This window comes from Typopeltis vanoorti, chromosome 25, assembly GCF_054136105.1.
Source record: "Typopeltis vanoorti isolate ZY-2024b chromosome 25, IOZ_Tvanoo_1.0, whole genome shotgun sequence".
NCBI lineage: Eukaryota > Metazoa > Arthropoda > Arachnida > Uropygi > Thelyphonidae > Typopeltis > Typopeltis vanoorti.
In genome coordinates this window covers 41,751,359-41,776,681 of record NC_143573.1, presented here as the reverse complement: position 1 = coordinate 41,776,681, position 25,323 = coordinate 41,751,359, and the positions used below count along the sequence as shown (strand labels likewise).

Here is a 25,323-nt window from a genome sequence, read left to right as displayed (position 1 = left end):
ATAAAGAGGGAACAGTAATGGTCTCAGGACGGAATCCTGTGGAACTCCACTTGTAATCTTCCTACTCCCTGATACTGTTCTCCAATATGCAACTCTCTGATATCTATCAGAGCCAATCAGCAATCCAATTCACTAACCTGATATCCAAACCCATATAATGCAACTTAAAAATTAACTTGTCATGTGGCATCCTGTTAAATGTCTTGGAAAAATCCAAAAAATGACAGGGTGCCACATCTTAGCCTCATCTATTGATTGCTCTTGTTACTCCACTGTAAAACGTTACCAGATTACTAAAACAAGAGTATCCTTTAACAAATCCATGCTGAACTGCATAAATAATATTTCCCTCATCTTTTCAATTCTATGTATGAGTTCTTACCAATTTCCCCAAAATCTTAACAACTACAGAAGAAATACAAACAGGCCTATAGTTTGATACCCCTCCCTAGAAACCTGCTCCATTGCAAGACCTTCATTAAACAGCCAAGTTAATGGCACAGTCAGTTCCATAGTACATTCCCTTAAAACACATTTGTGAAATTAAATTTAGTCCCCCCCCCTGCCTTACTGACATTATTATTACTATTATTACCATCACATCCTCCATGGAGTCAGCAGGCTCATCATGGGAGGTTTCCTCAACTGGCAACATATTTCATACTGAATTCCAAAATCCCTAACACTCTACTCCCTGCATCAACAACATGCTAGCAATGTGCTCCATTCACTGACACCTCTCCATGCAAAAAAATTAACTCCCTCCCACACAACCCACCAACCCAAATGTTTTCACCACATCACCTTCCTTCCTCCCATCTGCCAAACTCTACAATCCAAATTCCACCAACCCACCTCCACAGTCAGCATTCCAAAGTACTGATACTGCACCAGCCACTTGTCTCTGGATCACCTCCAATGCCTCCATACCGCACCAGAAACCAGGTGATCAAATCGGATCACAACAGTCCAAGTGCAGTCTGACAGTGCCTCAACACAATGGCACAACCACCTCCCCATCCCCACATGCCAGAGCACCCCCCCCACACACACACACCACAGCAGCAGTAGCACCATAATGTGCAGTCCTCACAACACTTGTAATATGCCCTCCAAACTCCAGTCTACAGCCAACCCCCCCATCTCTAATCTCATCCCCTCCTACAGTACGGCACCATCAATATGGTATGGAGTCCCACACCTCTGCACTCCTATCAATATTAAAACTGCAACTCCACTCCCCTGTCCAACCTTCAGGAATCAACACCAGCAGCGCTACCTATAATTCTCCCCAACCCGGCATCACTGTAGTGATGCCGGGTTGGAGAGAATTATCTTTTTAACTTTTTACAATGGAGTAACAACCAAAGATCCACAGCAGGTCCACAAGACACAATACCCATAAACAAGTGAAACAGCAGGGGCCCAAGAGCAGAAACACACAGAGCATGCCACCAGCCATCCTCCTCTCTTGGTCTTTTGGTTGTTCATCTATATGAGATTGGTGAAAAAGGAAAACTAATAGCTTTTGGCTATATGATGGTATAAAAGTGCTAAGGCCTTTCCTCCATCTCTTATGCTATTTGTCTTTTCTTTCTCCTAATACTATCAGGCTCTCTTGTACCCCTATACTAACTACTTTAGGCCTGTGATGAGCACCCCCTTTATTCTTTCACCTCAATAAAGTCGAAACCAGTCTGGATAGTGGCCCTTCCCATAATGCATAGCATTATACATGTCCATAAGGATATTTGCATTGCATTATGGGATACTAAAGCAATTAATGTGAAGTTATTAGCCTCTATATACAAGTAGCCCAGTCGTGAAGTGACTTCACATGCAAACTTTGTTTGCTTACACTTGATAAAGGATGAAACTAAGAACATAATTTCATGGCATCTTTAATCTTTAAACAGGAAAACATAATTCTAAATCTAACTGAATACAATTCACTGACCTGGTTAGCATATCTGTTCTCCAACCAACAGGCTGCATGTACAAATTCTGCTGTGCACATGGATGTTTGGGAATGTCTTTAGGTGGTAGATGAATTTTACCTTTCGGTGTGAGACTATCACTCTGCTTACTGGAGGCCTAAAGTGGCTTGAAAGAATTCCATGTTTGATCTCTGAAGAAGAGTTTCTGGACTATGTAAAAAGAAATAAAAAATGAATGAAAAAAAATATCCTAGTTCATCCATGGTATGAAAGTACTATCAGTTTACAAAACCTTTCTTGAATGGGAGCCAATAAAAAAAAGTAGAGGGGAGTAGAACTGTAGATTCTTAACAATCCAGGATTGTAGTTTTCTGGTGTTCTGAACAAAAGACAACAGGACTCCAAAGATTAAATTTTGCCCATTAGTTAATGATGCAGTTTTCCTTTATTCATTTTTTACTAGAGCTAATTTTGATTTATGTATTTTTATTTGTTCCCCACCTAACATCAAACTAGAGTCAGTGGCTGATCACAGTAACCATGCATACTGAAACGAATTGTAATATAGCATGCATCTCTTGGGGTGGGTGGGTGTGTGAGAGAGTGAGTGAGTGAGTGATGATGATGACCTCAATGTGAATGTCAAAGCACTGAGTAACTGTATAATTTTATTTTAAATTAAAGTTATTTCTGTAACATGCAGTTGTCTCCAGGTGCACATTTAGCAAGAATGCACCTGGATGGCACACACCCTTCCTAATTGTTCACTCAGTAACTCAATTATCTGATTTGCTTCTGTTACCTCCCCATCATCAGCTCTCATTAAAGTTATTCCTCCCATAGCTGTCTTCTTTTCATTCATTGTACTGCAAACAAACAAATTCTTTGGGATTTCCTTTGATCTGTTTGGCTAATTTCCTCACACAATCTGATTTGGTTTCTTTACCATACTACTGGTTACCTTTCTTGCCTACTCTTTATATAACTGAATAGCTTACTAATCATTAACCTTTCTACTTATACACCTTCCACAACTTTTTCTTTTCTTGCAGCTCCTGCTTAATGATGACACACATCCATCTAACTCCTACCTGATTTATTCCACTGACCCTATATAAACAGTGCTCCCCATCACATATCCCTCCCTTTGCCCATCTCCATGGGCTGCTAAAATTGTCCTCTTTCAGATTCCGATGCCATCACACTCCAAGCTGCCTCCTGAGCTTGTCACCTGCTCTGCAGTTCCACATATACCCCTTTGTAAATGAAAATTCTAGATGCTTGTCAACCTCCGAGATAAAGAGTGTACAATCACTTTTCTCAGTTGAAAAGAATGTGACTACTTGGTTATTGACAAATCATCTGTTGCTATCATGAAGCACTCTTTAACCAAGCATTCTGATGCATTATATCTAGCATTCTTTAACCAACCCCACCAGTCCTTTCCATCACATGTAGTCTGTTATTTATTACTAAAAGACATTCCAAAAATCCATTTATTTATTTATTTATTTATTCGTGTGGGGTTCCCCCCACACCTCAACTGTTCCTCAGGACTGGTTGAGCCCTCCTAATGAGGGATTAAGTACATATTTTTTGACCATAGTCTGTGTGTGTGTGTGTGTGTGCGCGCGTGTGTGTGTGTGTGTGTGTGTGTGTGTGTGTGTGTGTGTGTGTGTGTGTGTGTGTGTGTGTGTGTGTGTGTGTGTGTGTGTTCATGGGGCCGGTTTGCCTGCTTGCAGGATGAAAAACCCCAGATAAACTGGGGGGGGGGGGGAAACCTGCTGGCCATGCCCAAGACCGGCTAAGTTGGGTATAGCTGAGGAAGATCCTCAAGTTCCTCGTGTCATCAACAGGAATCAAACCTAGGACACTCCTTCCCAGGGGTGTGCCAGTAGTGTCCGGCACTTGTGTGCAAAACTTTAGTTGGTGCCCCTATACCCAGTAGCATGCCAGTAGTGTCCGGTGCCTGTGTGCAAAACTTTAGTTGGTGCCCCTATACCCAGTAGCATGTCAGTAGTGTCCAGTGAATGATATAATCACGTAATCACAAGAAAGATATTTATTTAACCAAATATTTCGGTCTGGAAATAGCAGACCATCGTCGGTGGTATTACAAGAACAGTTTAAAAAAATAGACGATGGTCTGCTATTTCCAGACCGAAATATTTGGTTAAATAAATATCTTTCTTGTGATTACGTGATTATATCATTCAGTCTTATGTCGCAAGTATCCTTAAAACAACAAGTAGTGTCCAGTGCCTGTGTGCAAAACTTTAGTTGGCGCCCCTATCCCCCCCCTCCTCCAATAAAAAAATCACTTTTAAAAAACGTTTTTTTAAAGTATTTCCTCCTCTTTGGTGCCTTTACTATCCTGGAACCTGTATGCGTCGCAAACATTGCAGATATGGCTGGCAAGCCCCTACTCCTTCTCCAGGCATATGGTTGTGAAGCACATAGCCACTAGAGACTAACCGTGCAGACAAAACATCCATAACACAGTAAGATTAGAACTCACAACCAGTAAGTTTGAAAGATGATACTCTACTCACTCATTCAGTGAAGAAAACTGGCAAAACAATGATATTAAAACACTGTGGCAAACATTTAAAAACACTGTACTCTTATTACTAAATAGGACAATATGTTCAGTAGCAATCTGCTTTAAAGATACCATTGAAATGACCCACAGTTGTCAAGCATGCTCATAACATCTGGGAATAATAAACAGTTACTATAAAGATTCCAAGGAATCACTTCTGAATGCTCATCAACAGACCTAACCATGTTCCACCTCAAAATACATTGAACTGCACTACACTCATTAGATCTGTTTTATTTAATTGTGTGTGTTCTCAAATTTATTTATATGCTTTGCAGAAGGTAAAAATTTTTGAGTTTCTGGGAAAAAAAAACTCAGCCACCTTATTTGAGACTGGCTAATCCACCTGTAATTGAAAAAACCCTTATAAATGTTCTTTGCATCATGGCAAGATTTAAACCCAGATCTTTTCCAATCCAAAGGACTCAGCTAAAAATTATATAACATTATTGCTACTATACTACATAAAATTGTATAGCTACTACTGTCTGATCAGTTTTACATCATGCATAGCTCAACAACTAACTTGATTTTATTTATAATCAATTAAAAAAAGATGCAACTCTACTCACTGTTGAGGATAGCCTGGGCCATTCGATGAGGAATCTATTGTTATTCGATACACATTTCCTGTAGATACTGCTGTTCCTATAATGTGTGGTAATAGTATATTATTTGAGGATAAGATTTTATTTCCAGTTGTTCCAGATTGATCTGTGAGAGGAGCATTAGTTGAGCTAGTCTTATTGGATGGAGAATCTACAACTTTCAGATCACTATTTGCTAGAGCCTCATGAAAGTAACTGTATTCAAAAAAAAAAAAAGTTACAGATGTAAAAACTTCACAACAAAACAATTTGATAGTATAAATATCTCACATACATTACTTAAAATAAATTCATTTTGTAGTATTAGCAATATTGTACAATACTGGTTAACTTTACAAAATTATTAATACAAAGAATTAACAAATATGAAAGGTTTCATATCCTTAAATTAAAACAAAATCAACAGCATATAATATTTATTTGGGTCTCTTTTTGCATTAGATTTTATTCTGCATAAAACTTTCATCATAGCACAGAAATTTTCCAAGAAACAAGTATCATACATTTTTGTATGGTCCATGTGAAATACAAAAATGAAAAATATGGATTATGGTTGTCCATACAAAATGTATGGATTTTGTATGGAGTTTTATAAAGTCACTATTAATGAATTCAACTTATCTAATTCATTAACAATGAATTAGATAAGTTATCTAACATTAACATTAACATATCTAACATTAACAATCATTACAATAAGGATAATTTTATAGACATTACCACATTTTCCCTCTCCTAATTTATTAGAATTATTATGATACCAGATGCATCACTGAGTATAGTACACTAACATACAATATGTTCTCTCATTTTGTGTATATCACAGTTAACTGTGATATACAATTGTGCAAATTGTGCTTTCACAAGCACAATTTGCTTGTTCTTTCTTAATTATATAAATTAGCTGACTCTTTGCTAATGAATGATCCCTGCATCACCTACACAGACTGCTGAATAATCCTATAATCATAATACCAGTATACCAGTCATACTCCGAAGTTACACAGTAGGTGGGACCAACAAAAAGCGTGTAAGTCGAATTCGCATAACTCAGGTATAATTTTGCATACAAACATACAAAATATTAGTTAATTGGGACCAAAGATTTACAAAAACACCTATATTTTTTAAGAAATATAATCATAATTGTAGTTTTTGTTTTTCGTACATAAAAAAAAAAGTTATTTCGATGTCAATGGGTTCATAAAATCTAATAGATTTGTCTGACAGCATGATGTCTTTTTTCTTGTCACGCAAAATTTCTTCATAGCAAGTTAATGATTTTTTTATTCCTTACCTTGTGGCTACAATTCATTCCTCGTTAGAATCTATGTCCTCCAAAATCTGTAAACCTTTCTTTTATGATTGTTCTTACTGTGGATTCCTGTAGATCAAACTTCTTTGCTAGCTCACAAATTTTCATTTCGCCTTCAAAATCCTTAATAATGTTGAGTTTTGTTTCCAAAGTCAATGTTTTTCTTTTCTTGCTAGCTGTAGAAGAATAGGACTTGCTTCTTTCGGATGACATTATTATATTTTATGTGATAAAATTTTTATCACGAACATAACATTAAACAATCACAAGGTTTGTAGACTATAAAAATCGCGTATGAATGGAGGCCACGTGAAACACGTCAGTGCTTGTTCACAGCATGTGAGACACTGGCGAATGCGGCCGGCGGCGGAAAGATACGACTAGTGGTGAGGCGTGAAGTGGGACAGGAATATGTACATATATGAAACCGCATAACTCTGGATTCATGTAAGTCGGGGTATGACTGTAATAATAATACTGTACCACCGTTACAACAGGATATACTGGTGTTATGGCCGGCCTGGTTGACTGAATTCGAACCCACTCTCCAGCCAAGAGGCTGCGGGTTCGAATCCTGCCTTGGGCATGGATGTTTGTGATTGTCCTACAAACTTTGTGTGGAAAGGGAATCTGCGACCCTATCACTTATTCTGGCAGAAGACATCATTGGCAAAACCATGTGAGGTACGGCAGTGACCATACAGCGTCTCTGGAAGTCAAATGTGAAATTTTTTTTTATGGCACTCTTCTAATTCTTAACAGCAGCTAAGAAATAGAAGAATGCCATATTCTAGTTACTATAGGAAAAATTGAGAGTTAGTGAAGGAGCTGAAGTATTTTCTAAACTGCATGAGTTCAGCTTAGCTCAATAATCTATATCAGTGGTGGGAATTTCATCCTCAAAGTCATCCTATCAACATTCACCCAACTTTCAGTCTTGATTCTTTGTTGTTTCACACCATTTAAAATATTTTATAGCAGGTTTAAATAAGCTAATCTACGAATGTGCCATCACTGATAAAATTCAAGCCATTCATGTGTGTGTGTGTTTTCCCCATTTGTCCTTTATTATTCATATAGATTACACAGTCCAACACAATTTTTGCTGACTTTTATATGAGACTTGTTTTTTACTAATTTGGGTGTGCTGATTTCAAATATGAAACCCATTTTTCTCTATCACATCAGGTTTTTACTCTGTGGCATTTTCTTTTTGCTAATTTGTAACTTTTTGATAGTTTTAAGGAGGCAGTACTATTTAGAGGATCAAAAAAATCGATTTTTTAATATTATTTTCTGAAAGTATGTACTTTTAAAAATCTTCCTAACTTTTTATCAAGAAATTCGAAAAATTCCCGAAGATATAGCCTATTATTCAAAGCGGTGCGCAGATCAGAATCGGAGCGCTCACTGCTCTCGCTTGTTAGTTTGCTTGCTTGTTTTCTTCACTGCCGACTAACATGCAATTAACGAGACAAAAAAAAACCAGAGACTTTATTGAAACGTTATAAGTGCTCATCATACTTTCATGATTGATTGATTTCGATCGTTCTTTGTCCGCTATGACGCATATAGCATTCATTTGTTTTAGGCAGTTGTCATCGACTACTTTTCATCACCTAAATGTATTAGGTCAGTTTCATATATTTGGCTTTCATAAATAACCTTTCAAATAGCCTTCAAATAATGGTATGTTTTGGAAAAAATTAAACCCAAAGAAAATGTGCTCAAAAAAAAAAAAAGGTTTATCAGACTCGAAAGCCCATCCTAGCAATACATTGATTACTTATAGGTGTGCATAATAGAAGCAATGCATTTGCATTAACGATGTATTGGCCACTTACAGGAGTAGTCAAAGTATTGGAGAAGTTGGTTAAGAGCAAAATTCAGAAATGGACAGCATAGTTTTGTGAAGGGTAAGCCACTCCTGTAATTTATTCACTTTGTTATAATAAAATGAGAGCTGAGCTGGATAAATAATAGCAACACAATGGAATGCTGTTATATAAATTACAGTGCATTGAGACAGATATGAAGCTGGGCTGGTAATCTGGACAGGAAGTGGCTGATGGATAAACCTTAAGGCAAGAGAATAGTTTATGGAGCAGGGTCCAGAAGAAGAAGACAGTCTCAGAATTCAGCCACAAGATGGTGCATTGCAGTAGCGACTTGTGGCTTGAAATCGTGGGGGTGCTGCAATTTTCGCAATATACGTACACACTGTAAGTACAATGTATACGTATTTGGATAAAATATCAAAATTATGATAAAAATTTTTTAAAAAAAATTAAACATGAAAAAATATTCTTTATTATCGATAAAATTATACACCATTGGTATAATTCAAAATTACTTAAAAATAAAATATATTCTTCTTGTTTTGTTTCATGAAAAAATATTGTTTATTATCGATAAAATTATACAATTTAGTATAATTCAAAATTACTTAAAAATAAAATCAATTATCATAACCCCAATAATGTTCTAAAATAAAAACTATAACAAACGTTATGTCTTTAATTGTAATGTCCAAATATTTAAAGAGACGGAGTAAACACGATAAGCACTACGAACACTCTACTACTGGTGCAAACTGCATATAAACAACAATGGAACTGCGTGACGGACAGCGCCACATTACGATAATAACTCGCATCTCACTATGATGTGCATATGATTGAGCGCGTAGCAATATGACACTGTGGTAAACACAGTGCTGCTTATGTCCTTTGCCCTCCTAAGTGCTACAAGATGGATTTTTATTATTTTTTATACAAAATAAGAGAATTGCATAAGATTCTTGATGATAAAATTAAATATTACAAGCAAATATAAATAAATGAATAAATATATTTATGTAGCGAGAAAAATTGGGGGTGCTGCAGTTCTGCAGTGCCTACGCATGAGCTGCCCCTGGTGCATTGTATATACTGCTGGTGATTAACGCTGCTAAAAGATAAGTGATTTTTTTCATAATTTAGATAATAATAATAGGTTAATTTATTGTAGTTTATTATTTTATATGGATGTGTGATAGACTGAGTTATTTAGTTTTAAGTAAACTGTGTGTATGTATTTAAATTCGATATTGTTAGCATGGTGCCTGTGTGTGGTAGAACAATGGTCGCAAATACATCATTGTTGGGAGAATTGAATTTATGTGATTTTGTTCAGTGCAGTGTGTGAGATGTATTCATTGCAAGAGATGAAGGATTTATGAAAGGAGAGCAAAACTGGTGATTGAGCATGTAGTAAGCATTTTAAGAGTGACTGCCAGTTTGCTGGAGAGAATAAAGCAAGTATTAGTAGAGTAGATAGTAGACTAGAAAAATGTTAATGTCAGAATTAATATCCAACATGCAGCAGTAGAAATACAAAGTGGACCACAATAAGAAAATAGTGCACTTGCATGTTATCCTTTACAAGACAAAGTGCCTAATTGAAAAATTTCAGAAACATCAAGAGATTAGCATGGCTGAGAAGAGGAAGGAACAGGAGGTCCAAAGTAAGTATCGAGATCATGGAAGTTCATTTTGCACTTGATTAGACTATAATAAATTTAGTTTAATCCTTTATCCAAGTGTAAGCAAACAAAGTCTGCACTTGAAAATATCTTTAGGACTGAGGTAAGGTGGTGCATTACCAGGCAACTCTGAGCAAAGGTGGACCAAGCTCTCATCACTCCTTTCTTAGTATCTCCCATAATGCAAAGCACATCTCTTGCAGACATGTATACTGCTATGCATTAAGGGAAGGGCCACTACCCAGACTGGTTTCGACCTTTATTGAAGTCTCGTCAGTGGGAGGCAGACCCAAATGTGGAGATACTAAGGCAGAAGCAATAGGAGAGGTCATATTTACCTATACGAGTTGCCAATAGGTGTACCACCTTATTATTGAATTACTCCGGATTTAGAGAAAGATGTTGGAAGTTTATTTTGCACTTAGTTAGACTATAATAAATTTAGTTTAATCCTTTATCCAAGTGTAAGCAAACAAAGTTTGCGCCTGAAAATATCTTCAGGACTGAGGTAAGGTGGCACAACACCAGGCAACTCCGAGCAAAGGTCGGAAGGTCGAAACCAGTCTGGGTAGTGGCAATTCTCTTAATGCATAGCAGTATACATGTCCGCAAGGAGATGTGCTTTGCATTATGGGAGATACTGAGACAAGGAGTGATGAGAGCTTGGTCCACCTTTGCTTGGAGTTGCACCACCTTGCCTCAGTCCTGAAATTTTCAGGTGCAAACTTTGTTTGCTTACACTTGGATAAAGGATTAAACTAAATTTATTATATCAAGATAATGTGAACAAACGAGAATAACAAGGTAAGGAGAAAATTTTGCATGAAGATGATTAGAGGGATGCTTAATGAAAGTGTAACAAAATACTGTTTTTTGGTGCAAAAGTTAATAATATTAGTGATGCTATCCAGATGCAGAAAGATAAGGTGAAGGAACTAATTGTCTTAGTTGGCAATAATGACCTGAGAGGTGAAAATTATTCCATGAGGAAGTGTGTGTGTGTGTGTGTGTGTGTGTGTGTGTGTGTGTGTGTGTGTGTGTGTGTGTGTGTGTGTGTGTGTGTGTGTGTGTGTGTGTGTGTGTGTGTGTGTGTGTGTGTGCACGCGCGCATCCATGAGGCAAACGAGTGTGAGAATGACCAACAAATACAGAATCCAGTCTCTCTAGCAAGAACATTATATGGAGGTAATCAATTCAGGAAGTAAAGACAGCTATGGGACTAAAGCAATGCTATAGTTTCTCTATACTAATGCTAGAAGTATCATGAACAAGAAGGAGGAGTTTCTGGCATTGGTTCATACCAAAAATTATAATGAGACAATAGTGTGGCATTAGTGAGACTTGGCTAACAGCAGATGATGTAGTTACAGGGATAGAATATGAGGGGTTTAATATTTTCAGGGAGGATAGAGAAGATAGGATGGGGAAGGGGTGCTGCTGATAATAGATGAATTGCAGCCAAAAAGAATAGGAGACAAGAAGGATGGTGGCTGTTCTTTTGAAGTAGTCTGGTACAGGATTGAGGTCAATAAGACAAAATATGGTTGGGTGCTGCTATAGGCCATGGGGTTCCAGGGATGATCAGGAAGGCATGCATCAGCAAATTAGTAAAATGAGTGTGCAAGTCAAGTAATTATGATGGGAACTTTAATTATGGAGATATAGATTGGAAAAAAGAAAAGAGCCTCTAGCTCAGTTGGTATAGATGAAGTCCTTTGGTTGGAAAGACCTGAATTCGATTCCTTCTATGATGTGAAGAACCTTTATCTGGTATCTTTCAACTAAAGGTGGGTTAGGTTTTTTCTCCTGGAAACTCGGGTTTTTAATCCCTCAAAAGAGGCGAACTGGTCCCATGAGCACACACACTTCTACAGACAAAAAATACCTATCCAACACTAGGCTCTGTGACAAGTCGGTTGGGACTGCACACATAAAAGTCACATCATGTAAAAAGCCGACCCCAAATAGATGGGATAAAGCACAAGAGGAAGAAGATTGGAAAGAAGAAAGATCACATGGCAGGAAAGAAACAAAATGTATACCCTACTGAGAGATAATTACTTGAGGCAGCATGTGAAGGAGTGGGAACTTTGGGGTATAAGAGTATTGGATCTGGTTGTAGGATCAGAAGAGCTATTCATAACCAAAGTGATCACATTGCCTCTGCCTGGGGAGAGTGACCATGCGGTCTTAACTTGGGACACTGTAAAGCATTAGGAATATTCTGTAAAGAAGGAATATATGTGGAGCTATAAGGCAGTTGATTATGAGGTGATTATGTTATGGCACAGCTTCAAGAGGAATCTTGAAACTGTGCCATGGCATAAAAACCTACAAGGGTAGGATGTTAGTAGAAGCAGCAGCAATGATCTTGCACAAATCATACAATAATATCATCTGTAAATCAACTTCAAAAATAAACAGACTAATGAATTATTAAAAGATATCCATCACAATTCACACTGAAGTGATGTTGAAAATTACATTATATATTAGCATAAGGATTCATCAACATGACTCTGAGGTATAAACTGGGAAAATTGTTAACACTTACAAATGACTCAGAACAAGATGTGTTCATGCATTAAGCCTATTAGAATTTCAGCCTCCCCAGAATGACTCAAAGGATCAAATTACTAAACACAATATGAGAGATGTTCTCTTTATGTAATATTCTGCATACTCTCTTTGTGGTACACAAGGATGCTCAAGTAATCCTTCCCCCTCATGTGAGCATGCAATAATGCATGTTTGCATGACATGAAATATCTGAAAAACTCTACTAAACACAATTTGACTCAGAATTCTTTAACCTGGAAGAACATTTCCCATATTTTGAGATAGTAGCAATGCTATTTCAACTGTAAACTTTATAAACATGCCATATCAGCATAACATAACATGGAGGCCCAATGAACTCAGATACAAAACATCAAATGCATATGGGGTGGACAACAATAAACTACGACTAGTTACAATGAGTAAGTCCTAGCTGGTCAAGTGGATAGCAGTGGTGATCTCTAATAACCAACAGGATGCTCTGTAGGAATGCATATTGTATGACTGTATGCGATAGAAAATTATTGTCACTCAGTGCAAGACCACCACCTATTTATTGGAGACATAAAGCAACTAAGGCTAGTGGCTTGAAAAACTAGCATGCTTAGTTAATAGAGCAGAATGAATTATTCATCCATGGACTAAATGTATGTTACAAGCTTTCATGGATATGAATCACATAAGAAAATAAATAGAGTAATTAAATTTTAATATGCTTGAAGTTGTCAAATAACTTCAAGAGTAATCGCAGTAAACATGAACTGAACATCATCAAGTACACCATTTATATATATCCACTCTATATATATAAAAAGATAAGCTGAAATTTGAAAAACATTTTTGTCATGTTTTTTGTCTCTTCATTGTTTTGAGCCGAGTTAAGCAGATAAGCCGAAATTTGAAATGTTTCATGTCCAATAATGTGTTTGCCTTCATAAGTATATGTGTATATATATATATATATATGTACATATATATACTCAGTATATATGTATACTCAGTAACCTCTCATTGAGTATATGTATACCCCCATAGCATATATATACAGGGCCGGCAGAAGCGGACATGCAGAGCATGCGGGTGCTGCTATGAAGGGGGCGCGGGGCACGGGGCATAAGTTCATTTTTAAGAAACAAAATTTCTATCATAAAAACAAAAAATTCTTAGAATGCTCAATATTAAAATAAATAAGGTTGGATACACCAAATAAAAATTTTTAAAAAATTGTATATTGCAGCGAGAGCAGGCAAATGCTTGTCTCCAGAATCTAAAGTGAAACGGTGAATGGTTTTTATGTGCAGAAACGAATTTTCGTACAAAACATTTCTTGCTATGTAACCAATCATATGGTACTGTAAAAACTCGATTGTAGCTTAAATATTCCAAAGCACATTACATTCGATTGTTTGCTTTGGTTAAGTCCCATGTGAATATTGTAAAAATAAACTTTGTCTCTGTATAGCTTGTTTTAGATGTTATTGTAAATAACACTCTGGAAGTTAACTGTATATACTGCTTTAATAAGAATATGTTAGAGTGTTAAAAACAAAGGCTATTATATCGCCAAAGCTGCATGTAATAGATCTACATGGCAGCATTAGAAAGATTGTTATTAAAATTTGTTTGTATGAGAAAGGCTTGCAGGCTCTAAGTGTAAACATCTGCTAAGTCAGTCAGAAAGGTTCAAACAACTTTCCGATGGCCGGCAACTTACAATTAAAAGAAAGCGGAGGAGAACAAAAGACGTGCCGAACTTGAAACTTAAGATGAAAGAATCATACTGATTCTTTGGGGGTTGCCAAACTTCATGCAAGGTCTCAGAGGAGGTATAATAAAAAGGGACTGAAGCAAGCAGAAGGGGCTGCACAGATCCAGAGATTGCTGCAGAAGTGGAGGGGGCCCAGTTCCAGAGACGTCCACAGAGAGACAGGAGAGGCTGCCTGGTTCCAGACACAATCAAAGAGGAGGCAGCTCAGTTCCAGACATTGCTAAAGCTGCCCGGTCCCAGACGTTGCCGAAGAGAGACAGAGCTGCTTGGTTCCAGACATCATCAGAGAGCATCCCAGATCCAGACATTGGTTGAGAGAGGAGTTTTCCGCTTCCAGAAAGGAGTTTCTCGGTTCAAGACGTCGCTAGAGAAAAATTACTAATATGCCACAGACAGAGCTTTCAAATTCCCGAAAGGAGAAGTCCCAAATGCCATAGAAGAGAAAAGTTTCTAGTCCAGAGGGATCCTGATTGACAGTTGACAACAGTTTTATTTTTCTTGGAGGTGGCATTTTCAGTTTCTTAGAGGCAGCAATTCAAGCTACTTGAGACGGCAGTCGTCCAGGCATCTTCGGCAAGCCCAAGTAGAGGAGAAAAGGCGAGGCAAATTTCCCAAAGTAACTTCGCTAATAAGTTTTTCTTTTCGCCGTGGGAGATTAACATTTTTACGGAACTGTACGACTCCTGCTACCTTCCCAATTGATATAGCTGAAGCCAAAATTCCAGATGAAGATCTGAGATGAAAGAATTGCCATAGAACTTTTAGTGAAAGACTTTTGACTAATTGGGAGATACAGAGCCTTTGTAAGTTCAAAACTTTTATATAATTCCTCTTATAGTTGTATTAGAAAGACTTTTAAGATATATGTTTAATGTTAAATAAGGTTAAGAAGTGTCCTTAAGAGAATCAATTGTCATGTTAGAAGTTGATATCAAATTTGTAAAGATAACTTAACAGAGAGATTTAGGTAACCTCTTTGCGAGTAAGCTTGGAGTTTAATAAAATTTGTAAACTGAGAGTAGATAACGTTTTGTGTTAAAGAAAGTATTTTAAAGTTGAAGAAAAAACGTTCTAAATTTTTCTAAAGAGTTTTTATAGAAGGATAGAGAAAGCAATCTCCCTAATATTTAAATTCGTGTACATTTAATAGTAATGTAAATAAATGTTATTTGACTTTGATGTAAACATAGCACGTAATAACATAAACAAGAGAGATTCTGAGAGAGAGAAAGCATGCACAGCTATATTAGAATAACGGAGAATAAAGTATAAAGTAAAGAAAAAAGACATCACAAGTAATTAATAGAAATTACAAGTACACAAAGTTAAAATAATAATAAAATTTTACAATGTCGCAGTAATGACAGGATAGCAACAGTAGATTTATAACAGTACGCATCTCAATAGGCTACTGATAGCACTGCAGTGCGGACTATTGTTTCGTCTCTGTATCTGTTGTGTAATAATTTCTTGTGGGTATAAAATAGAAATGGAATCAAAAATTTAAAAAAAAAAAGTTATCTGGTGCACAAAATCGTAAGCATCCTGCTGCGAAAGAAGCAGATATTAAGAAACAAACTGGGACTCTTAATAAATTTGTTAAAATATTAAAATATTCTGATGCAGATTGTAACTAACTCGATACATCAGAAATCGGAGTTGACGAACCGTGCACATCATCCAGTTTGAATGAAAGTACTATTACAACTGTTGAACAAGATAACAAGATGCAGGATTTAAGTGAAAAACAGTTAGGAGAAGATTTAGTTGTAGTTGACCACGAAACTAACACACACTGTTAGTCTGTAAATTTAGAAGATCCAGGTGAATGGGGAAATATTGATGAAAAATTACAAGTTTTAATTGAAATGAGGCCTGTTCAAAAGAAAAATATAATATATCCCCGAGATACATATAGTCGTAAATTTGGCGACATGTATTATAATAGAAAAATGGAAAATGGGGAGCTCATGCCAAGAACATAGCTCATTTATTCCGAAACTTTAAATTCTGTTTTTTGCTTTTGTTGCAAGCTTTTCACAACCTACTGAATCAAGTAATCTTGTAGAAGGTTATAACGATTGGAGAAATATATGTACAACTTTGCATAGACATGAGACTAGTTTAGCTCACATGAAAAATTTCTTAAAATGGAAGGCACCTGATAAAAATTTAAAAAACAAAACTACTATTGATTGCCAGACTCAAAGCATGTATGAAATGGAAAAGAAACATTGGACGAGTGTTTTAGAACGCTTGATTGAAATTATAAAATTCCTTGGTAGCCAAAATTTAGCTTTTCGCGGATCATCTGATAAATTATATGAAAGGAATAACGACAATTTTTTAAAATTAGTCGAACTGTTTGCGAAGTTTGATCCCGTTATGGAAAATCATGTTGAAAGCGCCCTACAAGGAAACAATAGAGTACACTATTTGAGTAAAGACAGTCAAAATGAAATATTGGAAACTTTAAGTAATGCAATCAGGGATACAATTTTATTATCAATTCGAAAATCTAAATATTAATCCATAATTTTAGCCTGCACACCTGATGCAAGTAAAACAGAACAAATGACCATTATTATTCACTTTGTTTCCTGTGACAATGGAACTGTCAAGATCAGGGAAAACGTTTTAGGTTTTGCAGATATATCAGATTTCACACGACGTGGTTTATGTGCAACAATAGTGGAACAACTGGAAAAATGGAATATTCCCATTGAAGACATGCGAGATCAAGGGTATCACAATGGGGCAAATATGAAAGGGAAAAAATATGGACTCCAAAATTTGCTTTTGAACAAAAATCCTCGAGCTTTTTACATGCCATGTGCTGCTCATGCTCTAAATTTAATCATTAATGATGCAGCCAAAGTGAATGCAGATACAATTCGTTTCTTTGCAATTATTCAAGAAATATATAATTTCTTTTCATTCTCTTACAAACGTTGGGCAATCCTTTTAAAGTTCGTAAAAAATTTAACATTGAAACAGCCAGAAACGCGATGGGAAAGTAAAATTAATGCAATCTGCCCTCTACGATATCAGTTAGGAGAAATTTACGATGCACTTTTTGAAATTTTAAAAAAGAAACTCAGCAAGAAGCACAAACATTATGTGCTAAAATGAAGGACCACAAATTTATTTTTTCTCTTATAATTTGGCATGATTTACTTAACAGAATAAAGCCTGTGAGTAAAATGCTTCAAGACAAAATATGAACATTACACTTGCTTTAGGGTCTATCGAAAACTTAAAAATATTCTTACAAGAGTATTGATCAGATACAAATTTTTAAGAAGTTCTAAAAACAGCAAAAGAACTGAGTGAAGAGGTGGATGGAGAACAAGGATTTAAAACTGGTACGGAAGTTCGATGACGGACGAAGACATGACAATTTGAATATGAGCATCATGACGAAACGCCACAATCACCAGAAGATAAATTTAAAGTGAATGTGTTTTATACACTTCTAGACGTTGCAATGTGTTCGTTAATAGAACGTTTTGAACAACTAAAAACATATTATGATCATTTTAATTTATTGTATAGATTACTACAAATTAATAACGAAGATTTAAGAAAAAATTGTGACAATTTAGAGATTCTCTTGATGGGCGGCGACAATAAAGACATAAATGCCATAGAACTACATGAAGAGTTGTGTGCTTTCTGGGATATTTTTCAAAAGGATAATTTAAATATTCAAAACCCTTTCGATATTTTTAATTTTATTGTGTCCAATAATTTATCTTTCCCTAACTTTTCAATTGCTTTAAGAATACTATTAACCTTACCTGTTAGTGTAGCGAGCGGTGAACGTTCCTTTTCCGAAATTGATTAAAACCTACTTAAGAACAAGTATCTCACAAAAAAGGCTTGTTAGTTTGGTGTTAATAGCTATTGAAAATGATGTATGTGTGGAATTAGACGTTAAGACCATTATTTCTAATTTGGTGAATATGAAATCAAGAACCCTAAAATTTTAATTAAAAAATTTCAAGTATATTTATGTAATTAATTTATTTTCTGTTATTCTGTCAAGATTTTATTTTTTGAATACTTATTTAATATTAATAAAATGTTCTAATTATTATTTCTGAATTCTTTTCTTATTTTATCATCTATCTTGAGTTTCTTTTATTTTCCTAAAAGATAGTTCCACTTATAAAAATTATTAAAAAATGTTTACAACTTACTAAGCATTTAGTAAAATGCAAGAATTTTTTAAACTTTAGTTCAAATAAATTTTAACTTTAATTAAAATTCATTTTAATTTTGTTAGTGATTCAGGTCGGTGAGAAGGCTATAATCCCTGTATCATATTCAATGATTAAAGTGAAGTGGCTTTATCAAAATTTGCTTTAACTTTTGAGAATTTTTTGAATATTCTGGTTTTTAATGATTATCCTGCCTAGTCAACACCCCCGGTTTGTTACATTTAGCGAACCAACGTGTGGCTGTTCTGTCAAAATTTATTTAAGAAATTTCAAATAATTTAAATTTTTATTATCGTAAAAGAACCACACACACCTGGATCGTTACAGGGGCGCTTAGATAGACACTGCATGCGGGCGGCAAAGACCATTTTATAGTATAGAGTATATATATATATACTCTATACTATAAAATGATAAGCTGAAATTGGAAACGGTGTAGGCTGTAACGTTTTTATGTAATAACTTTTTTTGTAATGTTTTTTTGTAACATTCTTGTCAAGTTATTTGAAACGTTTTGAAACTCAGGGGCCACCCTGAGTGTCAAGTCTTCAAAATTCAAGTCATCAGAATGCAAGGAGAACCGGCCTACCAGTCCAGAACATGGGGGGTTGGGTGCCGTAGGTGTCAGGGGGAAGAACCCCCTAGTATATACATATATGCATCTATGCACACACACACACACACACACACACATTAATTTGCTGTTTATTTGACCTTTAAAACAACAAACCTTTAAGTAATCAACCCTTGCTTGTAATTTCAGTAAATTATGGAAACTACAACTGTGTTAGTAATAATTAATTTCCTGATGTTTCAACCTGCATATTAAGGTCATTATCTGGAGTACACAGATATATCACACATACAAAGACAAGCTATATTACATTTCAAACAGTCTGCCAAAGTGACAATCATTTGATCAACCATTATTCTACTGGCCTGACCTCTAGTGAAAAAAAAGGTCAGGCCATTGAAAGCTACATCTTATTTATAACATCAGAGAACAAATTCATATAAATACTTTTAATATGGCAAAATTGGTAGCTTAATCAATAATTTAACATCGGTGTTTGATATATTAATGCTAAAATCTTAGCTTTAATATAACCTATATTAAATATAACAAATACCTATTATTATATATATGTTATATATTGATATAACAAACACTTATGTTAAATTATTGATATTATTTAATTAAACATAAATATTACTTTGTCACTTTGGCATACTGTTTGAAATGTAACATAACTTGTCTTGTGCGTGTGTACTTCAGATAATGACCTTATATGAAGGTCGAAACGTCAGGAAATTAAAGAAATTATTCCTAACAGAGTTTGTAGTCTGAAAAATTTACCAAAATTAATGCTGATCCTGTGTAACACTAAAAGAAACGAACCCTTGCATGTCAATCAACTTAGTGCCATACCCATGTGGTCAGATAAACAGTAGATTAATGTATAGCTGCTTTATTTTTAGGCACCTGTGTAACCATGTGGAAATAATATTTGCATCCACAGTACTAGTGGCTGCCTGAAGAAAGAGCATTCAAAGTCCAATTCTAGTCACTCAAGTTATTTGATCTTTAGCACAGGCAAATACAGTTTTCCATCCCATAAACTCTAGCTTTTAACACCACATCTCAAGAAAACTGGCCATAGAGCTTGCACCATTACAGATAATAATACAAGTGTTAGGATTTAGTGACAAAAGATCTGACACAAAAAAATATGGTTTCCCCACCCTAAACTCGGGTTTTTAATACCACATCTCAAGAAAATTGACTCTAAGAACGTTCACTATTACAAACAAAGAGTATCAGCATTTAGAGCCACAAGATGGTGGCAGTTGCTCACAGTGTTCAAAAGTTAATTTGGGCTGAAAAAGCTCTGCCTGCCCCCTTTGAAGAATAAATGGTGGTAGATGATTTTCTTAATTTTATTTTTTCATTGTTTAAAACTCCATAGCCATTTTATTTAATTCACTTGCTCTATACAACATTCCTCTTACTCACCCTGTATAAAGTGAGTAGAATCTTCAAGTGATAGGGACAAATAATTGCCTCTTTTATGCTCTGAACACCTGAATTTCTAAATAACAGCTAAACCCTTTTTGAATGTCATAAATAATGAAAATTTTTGTAATTGATAATCTTACAAATAGTTCGTTTGCAAATCCACAGTACATATCATGGGAGTTGCATACAGGGCACTAACAACTTCAGAAAGTGGTGGAAAGGATCCAGAGGTGAATTGACAAGAGAGTAAATGGTCTGTATGATCTTTCCTATGACAGATTTGAGAGTTCAATCATTGCTGAAGATGGTGATAGGCAGAAAAGAAGGGTTATGATAGAAACATATAAGTTACAGAAAGGATTTTATAGGACTGATGAACAGAAAAGTTTTCAGCATATGAATCACTGGGGGTGGGGAGAACAATAGGCCATTCCCAGATATTGAGTAACTGTGTGGTCAGAATTGCTCATAAGTGCTCTATCAGCAAATGAATGCAAGGTGAGGTGTGACAGATATCATGTGAATATGATATAATTAAAAGTTCCTGCAATGAGTCTTTGGGCTCTGTTGTGATAACAACACATACTGGACAATATATGCTTTGATTGCATTATTATCCCAAATAACTTCCATATGTTAATGTTTCTGGTTATACATAGAAATAATTTAGATAATAGGCAAGCATAAAAAAAGCCTTTAAAGCTTCAAATGAGATTTCTGATAAAAGTTGATATTTTTGAAATCAAAAGAATAATCAGAACGACTATTCTTGATTGTTTAATGACTGTTTAATCATTTTAATTATTAACGTTTAATAAAATTTAATAACGTTAATAATTAAAATTATTATTTATTACTGCAAGGACTGTGTAGTGCTGTGGAAGTGGTTGCATCCATATAATTGTTTTCTTAAGGCTGCCTTAAGAAAACAGTTCTCATTTAGAATCTAGTTGCTGGCTAGAAAATTTTTCTCTCTTTCTTTGACTGGTTCCTGAGTTAATCGATCTCTAGCACTGGCAAGCAGGTTTTTTTCTCCAAGAAACTCTGGTTTTTCAACCCATAAACTCAAAGAAAGCAACTTTGACTTCCATGTTATTTCGGACAATAAGCATATTGTGTCAGGATTAGGGAACACTAGATGGCAGCACTTGTCAACTGTCTTTCACTGGATGCGTTTATAATAAGTAATAGTCATAGGTAAACAATCTCTGATGGCTACCAGTGGAGACTGAACTTCATTCTCCAAAAAGTAGATAGGGTAAAATGCTGTCATTTACTCCATATAGGGGAATAAAAGGTGTTAGAAGATTTATTATATATAGTTTTATAACCGCTCTGTTCTAACTTAGTGTAAGTCCTATGTAATGTGCAGCAATTCTTAACTAGACAAGACAAAACTATTACACAGTCAGGTATTTCCAAAAAATTTACAGCAACCCAACAGCACTGGGTTTGAGAAATCATACCATAATTACAGTAATGGCATGTTCTAAAAATCGAGACGTAAAAGGAAAAATTCATCATAACATATTAATAACAGAATCACTTATGTTAATGTAAATGTCGTTATTTTATTTTCATTTTTTTTTACATAAGAATAAAACTTCAGGATTACTTTTACAATTCATCTAGTAAGTTTTGATGTACACTCTCTGTCCAAAAAGAAACCGAACTTTTCGAAAATATAAGAAACTAGTGTCGCCACCTGTGGTATCTTTTTGTTGTCGAAAGCGGCAACCTTCATTAGTGTTGTGTCAACCGTTTATGACATTTGTTTCAATAGTTATAGCGCCAAGAGTGACAGCGTGTTTTGGCGAACGGTCAGAAAATGAGTTTCAAACAGACAGCTGCGATTGACTTTTGTGTTCAACTTGGTAAAAGTTTTACCGAAAAGTATCAAATGCTTCAAAAAGCATACGGTGATGAATGCTTATCCTGTACTCAAGTTTATGAGTGGTTTAAGCGATCTCAAAGTGGTCGTGAGACGCTTGAGGACGACAAAAAAGACGGGCCGTCCAAAAACTGGACTGAGTAAAGTTAACATTCAAAAAGTGTGTGATTTCATCAAAGAAAACCCGAAATCGTCCGTGAGATTGATTGAAGATGAAGTGGGGATTCCAAAATCAACTACGCACAACATTTTGACCGAGAGTTTGGGGCTTCGTCAATTGAATTCGCGAGTTGTTCCCCACAAGTTGACCGACGACCAAAAAATGTATCGAATTGAACACTTAAAGGACCTCGTTAAAACCGCTCGTAAGGACTCAAACTTCCTTGAAACGATCGTTACTGGTGACGAACGTGTGTTTTGAGTATGAGCCCGAAACAAAGCGCCAGAGTGCTTTGTTTCGGAAGAAACAAAGAAGAGGGGCATCCGAAAAAAAGTTGCTTGGAGAAGTCAAAAGTAAAGCCAATGCTAATTTTTTTCTACGATTCCAAAGGCATTATCCACAAAGAATTCGTTCCGCCGGGCCAGACGGTCAATGATGAGTTTTATCTCGAAGTTTTGAAGCGATTGATAGCGAGAATTCGTTGCGTACGGCATGAATATCGTGACGACCGATTCGTCAAAACGCAGTCACTCTTGGCACTATAACTCGGCTTCGTCATCATCATCAAATTCCTGCCATGTATCCTCAAGGGGTGTACAGGATATGATAGTACTACATGAAAAATTTACATCATTACTAACTTCCTATCTACAATTTTCCTCCAGATCAGTCTGTTACTTGTCAAGACCCCAATATTATCAGATCTTATATTTCTATCGTCTAAGGCACTTTGCACTGTATCAATCCACCTATATCTTGGTCTTTCTCTGGGTCGTTTTCCTCCCAACCTGGCAGAGAACACTCGTTTTGCTAATCTTTCCTCGCCCATTCTGTTTAAGTGACCATACCACCTAAGATTAGCTCTGTTAACGCACTCCTTGATGCCGACAATGTCAAGTTCTTTCCTAATATCCTAGTTTTTAATATGATATTGCCATTGATGCCATCTGTTCACACCTCTAATCTTTCTCAGGACTCTCATATCTGCAGTCTCCAGTCTTTGGTCAAGTGTTTTACTTCTGACCCAGCTCTCAGATCCATAAGTTAAAACTGGTTTCAACACGGTCTTGTATACAGCTAATTTAGTGTTCAGACTAATTTCTCTTTTATTCCATATGAATTTATTCGATTGACTTCCTACTATACCAGCTTTATTGATAATGTTGTCTATTTCCATATTTAATTTACCATCTTCACTAAAATACGTGCCTAAGTGAAATGTTTTACTTGTTCCACAGGTTCTACGTTCACAATGCAGTTGACATTTTCAACGATTCTGCCTATTTTCATTGTCTTTGTCTTTTTGATGCTGACCTTCATACCATATCTATTACAACAGTTATTCAATTTAGTTAAGGAATCTTGCAGACTCGTAGCGGATTTATTTAGAAGTATAACATCGTCCGCATAAAGCAAAGAGCTAACATTAACATCTCCAATTTTGATATCATGTTTAATACCACTTTCCTTCATAATGTGATCCATATAGATAATGAATAACAGAGGGGATATGTACATCCTTGTCTCACACCAGATTTAACATTAAACCATCTTCCTGTACTTCCTTCATTTCTAATTGCTGACTTACAACTCAAATAAAGACTAAGTATTGCTTGATATAATGCCCCATTGACACCATATAACTGTAGCGTATTGAATATCTTCTCTCTTGGCACCTTAACTCGGCTTCTAATCAAATAAATGTCATAAACAGTTGACACAACACTAATGAAGGTTGCGGCTTTCAACAACAAAAAAGATACAACAAGTGACGCCACTAGTTTCTTCTATTTTCGAAAAGTTCGGTTTCTCTTTGGACAGAGGGTGTAGTCTCACTCTTTGCAAATATCCTTCTGGCAGATACTTCATGAATTACTTCATGATGACTTTCCTAATGATATTTTAAAATTATCCGACTTTGTCATTAATTTAGGATCCTTCAGCTGCAAGAACAAATTGCACAAACAGATAGAGGGAACAGCTATGGGGTCTTCCCTTCCACTAGCTAATACTTTAGTTAATCACTTTATGGAACATTTTGAACAACATATTCTGGACATTTTTCATGTAAACCATCTGATTTGGTACAGCTATGCTGATGATGTTTTAGCTGTCTGGAACTCTTCGTTGTCCGATCTTCATGAATTTCTTGAAAAAATCAATTCAATAAACCCAAGAATCAAATTTATCCTGGAAGTAGAAGATAACCTCCTTTTCTGATATTTTCATTCTACATCAACCAAATTACAATGTACAGTTCTCAGTATACAGAAAATCAACTCATACTGAGCAAGTACATTGATTCTGACTCACATCATCACCCCTGGCAGAAATATAGTATAATCAAATCTTTAGTCGACAGAGCTCATAAAATATGATTCTACAGATTTTCTTGAAAGAACTGTTTATTATCAGAACTATCTTTATCTCTACTGATTATAATGAAAAAAACTATCGATAAATAATCAATAATTATGACTGTCATCTTAACCTGCCTCGAGAAGAAATTACAAGAATTTGTATTCCATATGTAAAGGACTTTTAGCTTTGTTTTCCTATAATTGCATTAACACGTTCATTGCCAATCACGCGATGCGAGTTCTCACCAAACGGCCGATCACGCGTTATCGCTAACTAAATAAAAAAATAAAAAAAATTTGGCCACCACACGAAATTCCAATTTTCAGCTTGGCAATGAAAGTGTTAACAATGGCTATGAA

General features: G+C 35.7%; 1 protein-coding gene across 4 annotated transcripts in view; it reads right to left on the bottom strand.

Annotated features, from left to right (window-relative positions):
- LOC150092685 (uncharacterized) overlaps positions 1-25,323 on the bottom strand; it is a 491,968-nt gene that overhangs the window by 260,577 nt on the left and 206,068 nt on the right. For all 4 annotated transcript variants that reach the window (XM_090414354.1, XM_090414355.1, XM_090414357.1 and 1 more), the window contains exon 3: positions 5,112-5,342. In XM_090414354.1, the coding sequence (XP_090270480.1) occupies positions 5,112-5,342 (231 nt within the window). The remainder of the gene's footprint in view (positions 1-5,111; positions 5,343-25,323) is intronic.